The 19,098-nt window shown below is 46.2% G+C and overlaps 1 protein-coding gene across 1 annotated transcript in view; it reads left to right on the top strand.

The window, feature by feature from the left end:
* mettl15 (methyltransferase 15, mitochondrial 12S rRNA N4-cytidine) overlaps nucleotides 1-18,856 on the top strand; it is a 76,529-nt gene extending 57,673 nt beyond the window's left edge. Inside the window, exons 4-6 of the mRNA XM_066700776.1 lie at nucleotides 7,634-7,825; nucleotides 10,746-10,924; nucleotides 18,180-18,856. Coding sequence (XP_066556873.1) covers nucleotides 7,634-7,825; nucleotides 10,746-10,924; nucleotides 18,180-18,640 — 832 coding nt within the window. The 3' untranslated portion in view covers nucleotides 18,641-18,856. The remainder of the gene's footprint in view (nucleotides 1-7,633; nucleotides 7,826-10,745; nucleotides 10,925-18,179) is intronic.
* The last annotated feature ends 242 nt before the right edge of the window (nucleotides 18,857-19,098 follow it).

Here is a 19,098-nt window from a genome sequence, read left to right as displayed (position 1 = left end):
TCTACGAGTCTCTGGACTCTACTGGAGGGATGAACACCATTCTTCCAAAAGATATTCCCTCATTTGGGGTTTTGATGATGGTGGTGGAGAGCGCTCTCTGACACGTCGGTCCAGAATCTCTCATAGGTGTTCAATTGGGTTGAGATCTGGTGACTGTGAAGGCCATAGCATATGAGTCACATCATTTTCATACTCCTCACACCATTCAGTTACCCTCGTGCCCTGTGGATGTGCATTGTCATCCTGGAAGAGACACTCCCATCAGGAGAGAAATGTGTCACCATAGGATAAAGGTGATCACTCAGAATAACTGTGTCATGATTTGCGGTGACCCTTCCCTCTAAGGGGACAAGTGGACCCAAACCATGCCAGGAAAATGCCCCCCACAGCATAACAGAGCCTCCGGACCCCCTCACTGTAGGGGTCCAGCAGTCAGGCCTGTCCCGCTCTCTTGGTGTCCCACACATGCACTCGCCCACTTGTCCAGAACACGAGCCAGTTTAGCGTCTGTGCGACTGAAGCTCCTGCCATTCGTGCCCCAATACTGACCCCTCTTTCACAGTCACTTACATCCTTTCCTCTTGCCATCTTGATCCACAGTCGAGGTCAGCCGGGCCTGCTCAGCATTTGTATACATGCACAGAGCATGATGGGATGTTAATTGTTTAATTGTATCATGCAGTACAACTGTTTGGAGGCATCTGCATTCATTATGTTCCTCCACTCATTTTTTCAGGTTTTTCCTTTAATTTGTGGTACTTTGTGAACATCAGAGATCCACAATTATTCCACACAGACCTCAAAGACACAAGTTTCGCTCGGTGAGGCGAACGTGTCAATCTTCCACCCTAACAAGCCAACACAAGCGTAATAAACTACTTTGTCTTAGCGAGGCCTCGGTGGTAGGAGGGAAGATTTCCAAACCAGAGAGAGAAATTGATCTGCTTCAGTAAGTTTATGTGTGGGAGGGGAGTGTCACAATCCGAGGGAGAGAGGGTGGATTGTGTTTTGGGTTTATGACTATGTAGGACGGTGACAAACAGCCGGGTGCGAAGTGACGGATTGGAAAACGCGGGTCAGTGGAGTGGAGCCTCCTGCGTTCACAGACAGCCGACAGAGACGCCGATGGCAGGAGAGACTTGAACCGTCTTCCTGCATCGTCCTAGCACTGATTGCCTGGCGAACATAAGAAATGGCTAACGTAATAAACATTGTGGACTGCATCCTGAGAGAACGAGAGCCCCAGATGAACAATCCTGATTCATCCGAACAATTCAGTCTGCTCGGTTTCATCTTAAAATAAGAGAGTGATGTGGTTTATGCATCAGTTAGTGGAAAATAGTTTCTTTTTTAATTGCCGTGGCTCACCAGCCTTTGTTTGAAGTTAATTCTATGTGTGCATCAATATATTTCACTTAAAATAATTAAAAACAGGAACCACGATCGAGGAGGCATTCACTTTTAACCACAGTTTTAATATCGCACGGACAGAGGGCCTCCGACTTCTATATTTACCACATCCCACCCCTGTACTCAAAAGGTTGCTGGCTGTTGTGTCACTCTTCTCGTTTTGGCAATCGGGGGTTTGAGGTCTGACTCTGCACCGAAATCCCTCGTTCTGAAATAACGCCGCCCACTCCTCACGCAGAGGAAACGCGTCACTGTGTTTTTACACCGATCTGAACACACAATCAGGTGATTGTGGGTTAAAAGAAGACGTTTTCACTCAGCCTGAAGAAGGTCTCCTGCATTACCCTGAGCTGATGCCTCCATAGTGTGACCCAGAGCTCTGAAACGCACCCCCCTCAGGGTAGGAGTTGATCGGTGGTTTGGCACAAAATCAACCTCTGCTGTAATCGGTGGAAGGAGGGTTTTCCCTGTTCCTGAGATCAGTGCATATCTATATATGTGGGAGTTTTCTGTAGGAAATCATAAGCAGGCTCTGACTGTCAGCTGCCTCCGTCGGCACCTTGTTCTTCAGAGTTACGAAACTTGGTCTGAGGTCTCTCTCACTTTCTCCTGTATACATTTCTCATACATTTTCACAGTCAAGGGCTACAGGAAAGGGAGCAAGGAGGAAAACAATCAAACACACAAGAAGCATAATAACAATCTTTGAAGTGATATCTAGCAGGGATTAAGGACTAATATTACAAGTACTGTCTGAAAAGATGCGTCTTGAGTAAGCGAAGAATGAGGTCAGGGACTCTTGTTTTGACTTCGGTGGGCAGGTCGTTCCACCATTTAGGGGCCAGGGATGAGAAGGAGCGGCTCTGGAGGAAGGAGAGTGGAGAGGAGGCAGAGTTAGTCTTCTGGCACTGGAGGACCGCAGTGGTCTGGAGGGGATGTATGGAGAGACGAGTGTCTGAAGGTAGCTTGGTGTAGTGTGGTCGAGACAGCGGTGTTGCCTCTCTTTTCCAACCTCGTTACGAAACATCCCTCCCAGCTCTGCTCATTACAATGGTTTCTCTTTCTTTGTCATTATTACCTGTAGAACAGAAGACGGACAGAGGGAGAGGGGGAGAGAGAGAAGGGCAATCCTTTGAAAACTTAAACGGACCTGAATCTGAGACGTAGCCTTTGCCGGCATTCACAGGTTTGCTTCGGGGAAAGAACAAGCGTGAACTTCGGCGAGGGTTTAAGCAGAGAAGCCACCGCGCGGCTCGACCCCGATTCAAGGAACTATCGACGTCGGGTCTAATTTATACAGCAGCCATCGTTAAAAATTTAAAACAATCAAAAGGTTTGCAGCGCTCAGCTGTGGGGGCGGGGGCCCTGTGTGTCTGTGCGCGTGGGCTGGAGAATACCTCGCCATGGATTTATACAAATTAACTAAGTCATTTCATCCTGCCGAGCGTGGCGAGGAAACCCGTGGCACCGGGGGCCGGCAGTGCGCTCTCACCCTCGCTGTTTCTGCAGTTTTTTTGCTCTCTCCCCCCTGAATGACGCTCTATGGGCTCGGCGCCGGGGTCGGCTGGAACAGCTCAGATCACCGGCGTGTGGGAGAGCGGATGATATACAGAGCGTTTCTACACTGTGAGAAAGACAAGCCGGGGGGCGAGAAAAGCCTCTCGTACAGAACCAGCTGCGGATTTCCTTGTAAGGACGTTGTTACTCTGAGTTAGTTGATTTTCCTGTGGGTCACTCGCTGATTTATGGCATCTCGTTCAGGTTCCTCTCCGATCCTTGCATTCTGACAGTTTTAAAAGGTCACATGAAAAATGCATCCCAGTCACTGCAGCGCACCCTCGAGTCGACATGACGAAGCGTGCCGCCCCGGCAGGGAGCGGTCCGGCCGGGGAACGGAGGAGAAGGACAGGTCGTGGCGAGTAATGTATCGGGTCAGTGCTGAGGTGAGGTGTTGGAGAAACTGGGCAGCATTGCCAGAAGGATCCAAAAACACTAAAGAACATGACACAACACATAACACGTGTGGCAAATCAGTGAACAGATTGGGATTACATTGAAGTTATTGATCAATTAAGCAATTCACTTGTTCAATTAAGGGAATTCTGGTCATTGGGGGCTGGAAAGGGTAATTCATTTTCATACCATATCTCTACAGAACTTAATTGCACACATTGCTTAATTGATCACATTGAAATGGTTCCAGGTGTGAAGAACTTGATAATTAAAGGTTACCTATAATATCTGTTGGATTGAGGCCCTCGAGAATTGGGATTGGGCATCACTGGGCTAGACTGCTACACTAGATGGGGGACCATAACCATGATTAGGGGGATTCCTCCCTCTCCTGTAGAGAACGCTGGGTACACGATGCGGCTTCTGTGATCACACAACATATGTGTCCATCACCACAGAGCCCAGAATGAAGGGTAGCGTATATCACAATACGGGAATAAATAAGCAACAACAACACACAATCCTGGCAGTCTCTGACCCCCTGTGTCAGAGCCAGAACTGCAGCCTTTTATATACGTGTGTTTTTTATTTTTAATGGAACATGACAGCAAGAAACAAATCTGGGAGAAACCAGGAACAAATGAGGTAGACTGAGTTGGATGACATCATTGTAAATAACAGATTTTAAAGAATAAACCGAGGCCCGACTTCTCAGTGTCCATCTGGTAACCAAATGTTTGCTTTTGTCCTACATGGTAAATATATATGTAAACAATCAGCAGAACAGTGTTTCCCGAGGTCAGACATGTACAGATTACCCTGCTAATGGGTTCAAGTTTAAAGTGAAAGCTGAGAGAGTTGTACACCTCATCAATCTGCGTTTCCTCCTACATTATAATCATCAAACTCCTTATCTCCCCCCGACTGTTCACATGAAGATCGAGGCTTTTTCGAGTTCCACTCCCATCTTGAATACATTTTATTTTTACTATCCTTTACTGAGCAAACAGTCTGTTTTTCTTGCATGTCAGGAAAACACGCCGAAATCCCGGGAAAAATCTTATCTGATTCAATTAGCTGTGGTATTTTTTTTACTGTACTCAAGCAACTCAAAGAGAAAACAGTAAAAAGCCATCACTTCTCTGTCAGACGTCGAGTGATCATTGCCAGAGCCTTCTGTAAACAGTTCGAAAAAACAAAAAAGCATTACAACACATGGCTTTTATGTATCTCATGAAAGCACAAATTAAATATATAACATCTATACGGGTCATGGGAAATTGTGCCGGGAGGGCTGCGGTGAGATGCATGTGCTTCAACTTTGAAAGTTTATCTGTTATGAAATATATCATGTATGCCTTCTCATGAGCAATTAACTTTGTAAACGGTAACTATTAATTATCTGGAATTATCTCTAAAACCACACAGTCAGATGTTGTCATAAGAGATACTGAGAAAACTACAGGGTGGGTTTTTACAAAGCGACTGTTGAGGAGTTTAAAACTAAATATTGACTAATATTGAGTGAATATAGTTTAGATTACTGACAGTAATGTGGTTGGCATTTGAACTAATTATTTCCTAAATCAGAGCCTTTTAGTTATTTTAAACAGTAGGGGTTTCAGTTGAGCATAGAATTGAATAAATAACGTATTACAGAACCAACTCTTTTATTACACAAAGTCAAATATAAGCAGATTGTTACTTCAATTAAGGGTTCAATTAAGTAATTAAGAGCTCGGTTGGAGCAAAATCCAGCAGAGATGGGGCTCCTCCGGGACCAGGGTCAGGAACCACAAGAACCAGTCATAGTGTGATATTCTGTACAATAGTGTTTCACCAGCATCAGTGGTATTTGATGGTGAGGGCCTGTATATCTACCAAGAATAACAGGACCCTATATTCATATCATATACAGACATGCTCAAATTTGTTGTTACCCCTCCACAAAAAACGAAGAATGCAAGAATTTCCTCTGAAAGAACTTGAACCTGGCAAAAGTAATTGGCATCCACCATTGTTTATTCCATATTTAATAGAAATCAGACTTTGCTTTTGATTTTGTTTTTCAACATAATATTGTAAATAATAAAACAAATGAAAATGGCATGGACAAAAATGATGGGAACCTCAACCTAATATTTGGTTGCACAACCTTTAGAGGCAATCACTGCAATCAAACGTTTTCTGTAGCTCTCAATGAGATTTCTGCACCTGTTAACCTCCTCCATGTTTCACTGTAGGTATGGTGTTCTTTTCTTTGAAAGATTAATTTCTTCATCTGCAAACACAAAGCTGATGTGACTTGCCAAAAAGCACCAGTTTTGACTCATTTGTCCAAAGGACATTCTCCCAGAAGGAGAACAAAATCTGGAACAAACTCCCCAGCGATGTGGTTGAAGCTGAAAATTTGTGAACATTTAAAATCAGACTGGATAGGATCCTTGATCACTTAGTTATTAATGGACACCAAACGAGCACGATGGGGCGAATGGCCTCCTCTCGATTGGACACTTTCTTATGTGCTTATGATTGTGGCTTGTCAATATGCATTTTAGCAAATTCCATTCTGGCTCCTGGGTCTTCTTCCATGGAGGGCACTTTCACTCAAAAAGCGACGGATGGTGCGATCAGAAACTGACGTACCTTCACCTTGGAGTTCAGCTTGCATCTCTTTGGCAGTGATCCTTGGTCCTTTTTCTGCCATTCGTACTGTCCTTCCGTTCAATCTGGGGTCGATTTTCCTCTTGCGGCTGCCCAGGGAGGTTGGCTGCAGTTCCATGGACCTTGAACTTCTTAATAAAATTTGCAACTGTAGTCACAGGAACATCAAGCTGCTTGGAGATGGTCTTGTAGCCATTATCTTTACCATGCTTGTCTATTATTTTCTTTCTGATCTCCTCAGACAACTCTCTCCTGTGCTTTCTCTGTTCCATGTTCAGTGTGGTGCACATAATGATACCAAACAGCACAGTGACTACTTTCCTTCATTTAAATAGGCTGAATGACTGATTACTAGATTGGAGACATGTGTGATACCAATTAAATAAACTAATTAGTTTGGAATATCACTATAATCCAATTATTTATTATCTTTTCTAAGGGGTACCAACAAATGTGTCCAGGCCATTTTAGAATATCTTTGTAGAATGAGCAATAATTCATCTCTTTTCACAGCTTTTTGCTTTATTCTATGACATACCAAAGGCATGCAAGTATACATGATGCAATAGCTTTTAATTTAATCACTTTTCAGGAGGAATGAAGCATTATTTCAATGAGAAATAAGGGTAACAACAAATTTGAGCACGTCTGTATATAAGAACATAAGAATATAAGAGAGTGTCCAATCAAGAGGAGGCCACTTGCCCCATCGTGCTCGTTTGGTGTCCATTAATAACTAAGTGATCAAGGATCCTATCCAGTCTGTTATTGAATGTTCCCAAATTGTCTCTTCAGCCACATCGCTGGGGAGTTTGTTCAGATTGTGACACCTCTCTGTGTGAAGAAGTGTCTCCTATATGTAGATATATCACCAAATGGTACAATACTCCTCAGCCAGTCCATCCAAAGCATCAGCGTCCCAACATAGCCTCTGAAAAGAGAGACTGATACCTGGCCCTGTGCGGCTGCCACTCCAGATGTGCATCGGGGGGGATGTGGTTTCCATCACCACTCGCCTCAGGCCGTCCTGCGCTACTGTGGTCTGGGAAAGACATACAACACGCCAGCGGTCTGTCAATTAGAGTTAGGAAGTTCCCAGCCCAACATCAGTCTGTTCCATCTCATCTCTGCGTTGCGTTCCCCCTTGCCTCTGTTGTCTTCCGGGCGCTGGGAAAGGGGGTCTGTGCTTGAAATAACCCAGGCTTTCTAAGAGCTTTCTTTGGAACTTTTGTTTCTTTTCAAAGCACTCACATATGAAAGCGCTCCTGTTTCCTCACATAACCCTAAAGTCGAGTTCATGGATAGGCTGGATTAACTCTGTCAGGGATGTGCCAGTCCTCAGGTCTTGCACATAAGAGACGTTTATTTTAATCCGTGGCGGATTCAGACCAGGAAAGAACAGGTGATTTATTCAAATAATTAGTTCCAATTTACCAATTAAGACCCGAGACCCTTTGGCCCTGGAAGACGAGACTTCTCTAACCCTGAAGACATTAGAATCAAACCAGGAAGTGTGTAACAGGCTTTACTCTCCTCTGGTTGTTGCTGTGCATTCTCCAGTGTGATTGTTTTGGTCTCTCATGTCGCTCAACCGCTTGTTCTCCAGCGTACAGGTGCAGCCCGTCCTGGGGAGGTTCAGCGAGTTGGCCGGCCTGCTATCCTCTCGGGGGCTGGAGCCCGGGAGCCTGGACGGGGTCCTGCTGGATGCGGGTTGCTCCTCCATGCAGTTCGACTGTCCTCACAGGGGCTTCTCCCTCAGCAAGGACGGGCCGCTGGACATGAGGATGGACAGCGACAGGTGGGTCTCTAGAGCAGCGATATCTTTCTTGAAGTGTGGAGCCCAGAACTGTCCACAGTATCCAGATGAGCTCTAACTAGTGCATTGTACAGTCTGAACATCACTGCCCTTGTTCTCAATTCTACACTTTTGACAATATACCCTAGCATTGTGTTTTTATTTTTTCCCCACATTTTTTGGATGGGAAAGTGAGGAGTCCACGTAGACTCCTAGGTCTTTCTCACTCACACCTTTCAAACAACACGCAGTCTGGAATCACAGACAGAGGCAGCGCGGCGCGACAATGAAGCTGTGCTGTTACTCGTTCGCCACCACAATAACCTACAGCCGTGCCGGGTAACCTGTGATGTATTCATACCTGTGCTGGTCAATCAAGCGTATTTATGTATGTACTCCTAATTGTGAAAATGTCATCTTGGTTGAATTACATTCTACGTGGCGCGTTTGACAAAACGCACAGTATCAGAAGACTTCGGCACCGTCCCGAATGAGGTCACATCCCAAATTCAAATTCACGAAGGAGAAACCAAACACAATGGCCATCGTATCATAAGTTCAAGAAGAAAAACAGAGCCCTGCCACAAACCCACAGCACATGGCGGCACGCGTCTGTAAATCACGCTGCGCAAAACCAGTGTTTTTTGATCTGTGATACCACGCTATTTTTACTTGACAGCTTCATCAAAGAGTTGCTTCGCGGCCCCCCTGCCGAGCCTGGCCCCCCCGCCCGCTCCGAGACACAGACGCAGCATCCCGCCTGCCAACCCAATTAGGCAGGGAGCTAAAAATCTCATCCTCAAACCCAGGGTCTCTATCCGTTGACTGGTGCGTGTTGCTCATGAGCGTGTCAGAGGGCCGCTCCTTTCAGTGACGGGCCAGGTGAGCTCGGTCAGTGTGTAGGAGTGACAAAGCAAGCCATTATTCAGAGCTTTTGCCTGGATTCAGGGTGTCAAAGGAGGGAGAGGAGACATGCCGTGTCATTAATCTCTGGGTATACACACACACACGCCTGCATTGATGACACACAAGAGTCGACGGCAGGACAGGCTGATTTTCTCATCACGTTTATTACACGTTTATGGCTGCGTGTGGCTCCTAAAGAGGTATCTCAAACGCCCCAGAGGCACAGCAGTGTTTATCTGATCATTTGTGCAGGTGCTTTGTGTAAAGTTGTACAACTGTAAAGAAGATTTGCATCGGCTTTGCGGAAACGACAATCATTCACAAATCCAGCTACAGAGAAGACTGGGAAAATCAGTCAGGAATCACTCATGTTTGGGACCGGCGAGGATTGTTTCAGGGTGTATTTATTTATGTATTTACCTGGAATTCCTCCGCAGACATAACAACCGACCCCGGGAAAGACCTGCTTTAAACTCTTTAAATTCGCGGTACAGGAGACTGGCAGCTTAGAGAGAAAAACACACAACCAGCCCTCCGTCCCGTGCAGCTTGTTGCGCAGAAGCGTTGAGCCAACCTCAGAGCGCACAGGTACAGACAAGTGTGTCTCCTTTGGGGGGACAGATGGTTCGAATCGCCGGGCAAAACTGTCTGAAAGGAAAATAGTGCCACAAAAAAATACCATCGATTCAGCGTCAGGTTAAGCTAAATACTCGGCTGGTTCGTTTCCTACAGTTGTTTATTTCTGTCTGTTAGAAGTGCTCCGTTTGCCGAAGACATATTCAGCTTTTCCAAATGATACAACAGCTCGAAATCACAGGTTACACCTTGGAGGGCTCACCTTTGGGAGGGAGGAGGGGACGGGACAAAAACTCACACACACACGAGCTACATCAAAAGGCAATCAGCCCTATAGTGCAGTTCAAGAGGTCCAGGTGTGGCTGAAGAAACCAAGACAAAGTTCACATCAGTGAGAGCAACGTCCTGCCGTTTCATTTTTATGCATACGTTGCACAGTAAGAGAAAAGAAAAAGATAAACATATCTATCGCGACCGTCTCTGGTTACAACGCTTCCTAAACCTGTTGATATGAAGAGGCCACAGACACAAAGCCTTCGGTCCACAAAGCCGGCTCGCGCTGCCGTCTCCCGGGACGTTATTTGGCGAAGGTTTCTCTCCTGTGGACTGAGGGGCCGTCTCGTCGCCATGCCAATGTAATTCTACCCCTCCGGGAGTCGAAGACAATTAGTGGCAGCTGAGACCCGGCCCCTCTGCCCCCCCCACCGGAGCAGAGCCGCGCTCCTCACCAGCGGCTCTGAGGAGGAACCATGTTCAACACACCGCAGATATCATAACAATAATTAAAATAAGAACGACAAACCCCACTCCTCCAAAACCGCACGTTCCTCTGCAAACTGGAATTATGCGCGTGTGTCGGTTTGTTTTCTGTGTGCGCGTCTTATATATTGTATTTGTAAACATAATGAACTATGCAGGTGTGACGTGGCAGCTATAGATCGAGTGGAAACATCTCCGGGGGGTCGTCGTCCAGCAGGGGATCGATACGGGCTGATGCTGAGGAGGATGATAAAGTATTGCTTTTACTGTTTGTGACGATACAAGTTTTCACATTGAAACCCCTACAAATAATCATCCTTAAATAACTGCTGTTGCTACACAAACACACACACACTCAGTTTGCTTTGGTTCTGTTTTATTTTCAAATTGCTATTTTAGGTTTTCGAGGAGAAACAGAATTCCCAGACAAATAATGTTTAGCCCGACTGGATAGCCGACGTTCGGATTTTACAGATGCATGTTTTCACTGTTTTATATATACACGTATATGTGCGTATGTATCCATTGCTTCTGTCTCTCTCTCTTGTTTTCTATTTTAAGACCTCAAAAACACAACTTGCAGGCATCGAGTTGGAGCTGTGTGTCTGAGCGCTGTTGAGCTTCACCTTTGTCAATGAAAAACCGACGTCATCGAGCTAATTGGACCCTTCTTTGTGCGTAGGTACCTTGACATGCCCACCGCTGCTGACGTGGTGAACGCTTTAGATCAACAGGCGCTTGCGTCCATCCTAAGCACATACGGGGAGGAGAAACACGCCAGGAAAATAGCTTCAGCGATCGCCGAGGCACGCAGCGTCTATCCCATCGCCAGAACACAGCAGCTTGCCAGCGTCGTCGCAGGTACCTTCATTAATTCTGCACGGCGTCTCGGAGAAGGAGGGGGAAAAAAATTAATCCCGACTCTCCCACTGGGATCTATTTGTACAGGAAATCAAGCAGCATCTAATCCTGTCTATCATCTTCAGATGTCAGGCTTTTGTTGTGCGAGCTCTGCCTCCTGATGGAGCCGTTATTAATAAAAGGGTTTGGAGAGCCGCAGCGGTTTTAGTTTTTTTCCCTCCCTCCCGTCTCGCGTATCCCTAACAGCACCCCCATTTTGTTTCTCCTGTCCTGTTTTTCAATCTCTTTACACCTTCTCCTCACTCCCCTCCCCCAATAACCCTACACCGCCTCGGCGAGATCGATGAGGCAAACGCCGCTGCCCCCGCGAGGGCCGACGCGCCGAGTCTGAACGTCGATGCTCGGGGGGGGGGGCGGCACAGGTGTGACGGAGGAGCCGGTTTTGAGAGCCGCAGTCAGTGCCAATCCCCGTCCCAATCAATCCACGGTGCCGGCGCTCCTCACCAGCTCTCCTCACCAGACTCTCGTCCCCTGGGTGCCGGCTGCAGGTTTCGCCCAGGGGGATGTGCGTGCCGAGGGGAGGGAGGACAGGGGACGCAGCTCTGTGTTTGTGACGATCAGACTCCTCTGCCCTGGCGTCAGGGGATTCAAGCCCCTCCAGTCAGATGATTTGTGTGCAACTGTATATTAAAATGTAGAATGTAAAATATAGTAAATGCCCTTTTGCCAGCGTCTGAACTGGCTGGCTGTTGAGTTTAGCAGCTCACAAATGTATTCCTTATCTATTATTAACAATCTGAAATAGCCATCCATGCATATCTATATATATATACATATATTGACACACACTTCTATAAATATTAGTATGTACACAAGGCACCAGATTTCCTCGTTAACATTAAAGGTTAGTGGTTTACTGGTTGTTGCCTAACTTTCCAAACAATAGCGGCAATTTGTTGTGGGTTTAGTTTGAATATTGGTATAAATTAAAGTAAAGTAAATATGTAAACAATGAGGGAAGCGGAAACCTTCAGGGAAGGGATGTAAAAATTGGATCTTGAGATGGAAAGAGACGCAACAAGAGACAATAACAGTCGTGATCAACTGGGTGTTTAGGATTCAGACCTTAGAAAAGTTCCTTCCTCTGCGCGGCGAACACCGTCTCCTGATCCCTGGAAACCGAATTGTGTCGTTGCACCCGTTCACACTCTCGATACGATCTAATCACGGACACCAGTTTACATCTGGCCTGTGACGCGTCTCATTCTGTGCGTTTGTGCTGAACGCAGTGGAGAGAGATCGAGGTTGGGTTTCTATCCTCTCCCTCCCACTAAGAGGCTAAATGACAGGCCTTCCCCATGATATTAATATCTGTCTGGTCGTCAAAAGTACTCCTCCTTCCAGGGTGGTAATTACAGCAGTTTGTCATCGTTTATGCAGCCCAAGTGACTGCGGCGACAGAGTGGCACATACTCCATCAGCTTTATGCCCCTTCACAGTCTATACAGGGGGCTGTTTACTGCCGTTACGGATTGAGTAAAACATCAGAGCACCGAATCGGCAGAAAGACGCACCGGTCAGACGCTCTGCAAACTTCGGGCACGGCCCCCGTGACTCATAGCTCTTAATTGCCACCGCTGACTGGAAGAGAACACTTCCGTCCGTGTCCTTTCCAACCCCCCCAAGTGCGGGATGCCTCTCGCTGCACACAAACGCAGCTCTGCGCGCATCGGAGGAAGTCTGCGCTCTGACGTTTCTGCGCTATAGGAGGCTCAGAACTTAGAGGGTAGAGACGGAGACAAGGGCCTTTTGTGTTGGTCTGAATTGTGTTTAAAGCCCACTAAAAGCACATTCTCCACACATGTCCGTCTGGAGACGATGGTCGGCTCTGTCCTGGTTTGGAAGGGAGGGTGTTAAAGGACTGACCGTTTGAAATAGAGACAGACGCGCACGAGGAATGAGAACCTGTCAGGCCTTTCCTCCTCAAACCTCACGTGTTAAAAGTGTGCTGATCTTACTTCGTTGACAGCTTGGAGAAAGTGTCCATCTTTAAATATAAAACTTCTGATCTCACCAAGAAATTCAACTGCACTATTATTAATATTATTTTTTTAAAGAAATGCTTCTCCACTCCATGAAGGAGGGAGGAGATCTTGTAGGTTGTTTTTCTTTGTTTGGATGTTTTCTCTTATTTTAATTGCATAGGACTCTGACAATCACATTGTAAATTGAAGGCGCAAATATGCAAAAACTTTGTATGTCATTTTACAAATTACATTTAGCATGTTTGCGTGAATATAAAATATATTTACACAAATGGAAAGGTCCTTATAAAAGCTGCAGGACAGGAGAAGCCTGTCTCAGTTTTAAATGGTGCCTACAAAAGATCTTACAATACAAGAAGACCAGAGATCTTTCTGTCCACGAGACGTTTGCAGAAGAGAGATGATGCCGATTTCTGATGCCGATAGCAAATATCTTGTAATGGGAGATATATTTTTAAGAGAAAATGATTTAAAAACATGTTCAGCCCCGCCTGAACCAAGACGCCTGTATTTAGCTCCTTGCCATCGATATTAACTCCGGGGGAATTGTGTGGGACCACTGGCGAACACAGTCCCGGGGTCCTGTAGCAGCCGCTGTATTATGCAAGGGCTGCAATTAGTCTGGTGCTTTTCTATAAATGTCATAATAAGGATAATTATCCGCGGCTGCCGAGGCCGTGTGAATAATCTGGCTCTGAGGTGTGCCCTGAAGTCAGAGCGAAAAGTTTTCAACTTCCTGTCAACACAGTTGCGGTCGCTATTGCAGCCTCAGCCGCGAGACTACGATCATTGATTTTGAATTGTGTTGGGGAATTTCACCAGGGCTACCTATTCAAGGAGTCATAGTTCATGATGACTACAGCTGTGTAGTAGAAGAAGAAAAACTGTCAACAATGATCAGCTTTAGCAACAAGATCAATTATATTTGTAGAAAATAATAATGACTAGAAACCAGGTCAAATAAATAATATGAATATATACACCGGATATATCAATAATCACCCAATCACTTGGTTTCTGGTCTGTTGAGTCATAATTGACGGTTCAGATATTGTAAAGTAGGGATCAGACCCCGATGCCAACACCATACATGACATCATCAGAGTGCGACGTTTGGGTTCCTCCTCGTTTAACGTGTTCTAGCCGTGTGTGTGATATTGGATATGTAAGGACCTCCTGCTGGAAGGATCCTTACGACACATGAAAGTGCGGTGGCAGATTTTCTGAGTAACATGTCTCACAGCTGGACCGAATTCCTATTCACATCCTCCTGGTGGAAAGTCATTAAAAACATGAATTAACAATTTCCATAAAGCAAACAGAAATGCACATTCTGGGCTCCATTTCAATCTCTTAATGAGCAGTTGGGGTTATTTGTCTGGATCTCGACACACACACACATTTTTTTCTACAAACAAATTACTCTATCCACGGTAGGGATATAAGAACATACAAGAGTTTACAAACGAGAGCAGGCCGTTCGAGATGAATTTCCCCGGGTCCGTTCTTCTCCTGTGACTATTCCTGTGTGAGGGGCCGGTCTGACGGAGGGGCTGATCTGTTCATCAGGCCTCAAACTGTTGCCATTGACCACAATTACCCTCCACTGTTGCGGCTCAGACCACGTGGTCCCAGAGGACCAGCCTCAAGCCTCCCCTCGTCTCCGGCTGCAAGTCATGATTCGTCATCGTCGCTGTGGAGTAAATGCTCATTTACACATGATCATTAAACCCGAACCACTTACACACACACACACACACAGCGACGACAACAACGTCAACTGCGCCGCCTCTGAGGCCAGGAGACCAACGCCGGCTGACTTGAGTGTGTTCGACTGACACAAATTCAGGGATGAAGACGGGAGCGGAGGCTCAGCAACTCATTAAACGATACATGTAAACGAAGTAATGAAGCGCCTTCGGTCGGCCATCATTTAATTATTTTAACAATTCATGACTTCAGTGTTTTTACCATTAGACTTTCAGTGAGTAAAATATAATAATAATCTAATATCATGATCTAATTATCTAATACATGTCACGAATGTCACAGACTGATGTTCCAGTCACCCTGGTTTTGTACTGGGTATTAAATAAATAAATATATATACACACACCTAAGATTAGTAATAACACTATAAAGTCACGTGACCTCAAGATCAGAGCTCTCCTGTATTTCATAGAAAGAAAACTGCCCACACTAATTTAGAACAGTCACAGCGGGACGCCTTTAATACACAGTGTGGAATTAATTAATTAATTAGAAATAAAGAAATTAAATAAGCACGAGCCCCTTATGGAAGTGAGACTGCAGCTTTAATATAAACACTGCTCAGACTGAAGAGGGGCGGACACCTCCACTGCATCCCCAGCAATGAGAAATACCGTAAACGGCATCAGTGTAATAGCAGGATCTACTGTAATTTAATCTCCTCTGGACTTCCAGACAACAAGCGTCATTAACAGCTTCCTCCTCTATAATCCTGGTAATGGTTATGGCTGCATTTACTGCTTCCTCTCTCTGCTGCACTTGATGCATTTGTTCTCTGGCCACCCCGACCGCCTGGCAGGAGAGCAGCGTGTTGGGAAGTGAGTGGATCTGTGGACAACATTAGCTTATCATCTCCGCACACTCCAGTGATGTCACAACCCAGGGCCCAGCCGGACACTTTAAACTAGGAATTCCCACCTGAGACGCATTTAAAAACCTGCCAATCGGATCGAATATGAATGTGAGGGTCCCGTTCCAATCTTCTGCCGAGATTCGGTAGCAATTGCCCGTGAATGGGATCGTAGTCAATAAAAGAGACACATTTGCTGCTCCTAATAGGGGAGAGACATCCTCTAACGACATGTATTAGATGGGAGAGAAAAAATAGAAAGGAGAGCATTTACAGTAATGTTTCCCCTCTGAAGGAAGCCATTAACAGCAGAAACACTTGCACCACAATAAACCGGAGATCTATCGGCGCTGTGGTCCAGAGATAGGAAGTGTGTCAACCCCTTGCTTCGCGCGATGCGCTCCATCTAACAATGAAACGCCACCGTTGGGGAGAGCGGCTGCCAGGCCAGGGCGTCAGCAACTATGAAGAGATGAGTCTGGCTGCCTTTTCAGAGGGATCGCAGTCTGGCTCGATTGGTCGTGTAGGAAGCCAGCAATGCATTCTCTATCTGAAGCCTTGTGTTTGATGCACAACAATGGCTTTCACAGGTAGACAAGCTGTGATGATTGCCCCAGGGACGGTCATGAAGACTACACACCTTCTCTTACTAGTGTTTGTCATCTCGGCCATGTCCAGCGGAAGAAATTCACATTGTCATATTTCAATCGTTTAACTGAGGCGTGAGATGGATATTTGCTATTATTGTAACGATTCTTGATTGATGCACGTGTTTCTGGGCCTTCCGTGAAGAGCTCTATGGGGCTGAAGTTATGTGACGCTGTAGAAAGCAGGGATCAGTGGAAGAGGGAGTAAACGAATATGAGAAAAGCAGGAGACCAATGATCATATACTCATATTTTTTATGATGGTTGAAGGCAGATAGAAGGACATTCATGTATTGTAGTGCATTACAGGTACAGCCCATGTTGTGAGGACTGGTATTGTATGAACCTTGTATTTCTGTATTCCAGCGTGTTTTTTGATGCTCAAGGTTAGTCGCTCTGTGTGGATGAGAAATGCAGATCTCTGGCTCTGTACTGGGGGCCTGCGGAGACCAGGGTGTCTGTGAGGAAGGGGATGTGCGCACAGTCTTTAATGAAACAGATCGAGGGAGGCCATTAGCATCTCTCCGTGGACTGGGTGTTTAAAAATGAATGAAAGGGCATGCAGTTAATTCCGTGCATACGCTTAGCAGGGAGGGCTGGTCGCGTATTGATCGAGTGAGTCACGCCGGATCAGCGCCGGCTCCAGGAGGGGAGATGAGAATGCCACGTTGCTCTTCGGTGGCGGGAATGAGAGCCCCGATCCGGCAGGACACTTGGCAGCGATTGAGACGCTGAAGGAGCCGGTCATGACGCGCGACGAGATGTTCAGCAAGTCCTCGGTGTCTGATTCAGCACTTCTGTCACGAACGCCTCGAACGTGATTAAATAACCAACACCGAGCTGCTCCTGATATACACATAGATAGACAGAATGACTTGCTTCTCTAAAATAGTCTTGAAGTTACTAACCCAATGTGGGAGACTCGGAGATCTGATTTCTCTTCTACCTACAACTTTACGATGGAGATATTTACGCAGGTGGGAGGGGGAAGACTCGATTGGGTCCATTAATGGATCAAAGGAATAGATTTTAAAAACAGTTTATTTTTGTGGGTCGCATTCCATCATTCATGTGACCTGTGACTCTCTCGGCTGTTCAAGGCAGAACTGTGACACATCGTGGTATAACAAAGTATAAATACACACACACACATCCCAGTGCTTCGCTCAACCCAGGCCTTTGTGCCACTTCTCTAAAGAGATGCTTTGTGACCAATGACTGGTGAGGCTGTGTTGGAGTTGTGTGGGAGGAAGGTTAACCATCATAAAGCTCCACACTCTTAATCAGAGCAGTTTTTGTGTGTTCTCCCAATCCACAGAAGCTAAAGCTGGACGCAGCTATTCAGGCGCATCCATGGGTAGTATTTCAAACCAAGAAATTAAATAGTAAGTCATTAAAGCTACAACAAAACGCTACCTGCTAATACCGATTCCGAGGGAGGACACAGAAAGTCCTCTGTTGTGTCACAGCTCTGACCTTGACCAGCCTAGGTTGACACAGGTCATATGGATGATGAAATGTGACCTACAAACATAAACTGATTTTAAAATCTATTCTTTTGATGCACAACATTGTACCGTCTCTTTTTTAGGTTTATAAAAATGATTATTTTTGAAATTTGCCTGAGGCTTGAGTCTCTATTAAAGTCTTCTAACTGTGAACGTTTGCTACAGCCCAAACCTTGACTTTGAAAGGTGGTGTAGTTCACTTGAATTGGGTGTAATATTGTGAGATAACTGTGGGGTAATATAAAGGTTGGGGGCAAATTATTACCTTCGCTCACCGTTCATGGATTCAGATTCGAGGAGAAAAGGCATCGAACTGCAGTCAGTGGGATTCGTCTCGTTTTGAGCAGGAGCAATGTTTCTCTGCTTTGCCTCTTCCTCAGATATGTGTGCATCCAGAAACGTGTGTTTGTATGATTTTATGCTGTTTGTTTCCAGGTGCCTTCTCTTCCTCTGCGCTCTACGCCCGGAAGGACATGCTGCAGCGGCCGGCCCACGTGGCCACCAAGACCTTCCAGGCGCTGCGCATCTTCGTGAACGACGAGCTGAACGAGCTGTATGCCGGCCTCCGCGCCGCAGAGTCCCTTCTGAAACCCGGTGGCCGCCTGGTGGTCCTCACGTTCCACTCCCTGGAAGACCGCATCGCCAAGCGGTTCCTTCACGGAACAGACGTGGCCGGGCCGCACTACCGCAGCATCCGGCAGAAGATTCGACAGGGCCGGGCGGAGAATGAGGACCGCAGGGTGGAGGAGGACGAGGAGGAGGAGGAGGAGGACAAGCCCCTGCAGAATGCCCGGTGGTGTCACCTGCAGAAGAAGGTCATGACTCCGCTCTCTGAAGACGTGTGGGAAAACCCCCGGGCGCGTTCGGCCAAACTGCGCGCGGCTCGGAAGCTGTGAGTGCTCAGCCAGGCTCTCGACGGCGGTTGTGCGGGACGGGGGGCTCTGGAGAGTGGGGGGACGAGGACCTGGTCACTCAGGACATCGACACGCATGGAGCTGCTGGTGTTGTCATCATTCGAACTGCTGTCCTTATTTATAATCACTGGACATCTTGACCCTTTTATATTTAATAATCTAATTGTTTACCATGAATAAAAGTACATTCTTCACAAACGCCGTGTTCATTTATTAATGTATTTGAACTCTTTTTGTTGTGTGCGTTTCTTGTGGGTGGAGGGAGATGAATGACATTAAAGATTTGGTTCAACACAACAATATAAGATTTCAAACCCCGGATCTCCGGTTTTATTTGCTCTGTGTTTGCTTGTGTAGATACACGCGTCTACGTGTGCATAACTATGAATCACAGACCCATGAACCGTGAGTGGGAGACGCACTGCAATGACAGATCTGAT

The sequence above is a fragment of the Amia ocellicauda genome, chromosome 4 (assembly GCF_036373705.1).
Source record: "Amia ocellicauda isolate fAmiCal2 chromosome 4, fAmiCal2.hap1, whole genome shotgun sequence".
In the NCBI taxonomy this organism is placed as follows: Eukaryota; Metazoa; Chordata; class Actinopteri; order Amiiformes; family Amiidae; genus Amia; species Amia ocellicauda.
The sequence above is the reverse complement of the archived record's forward strand: the minus strand, read 5'-3'. Positions and strand labels throughout refer to the sequence as shown.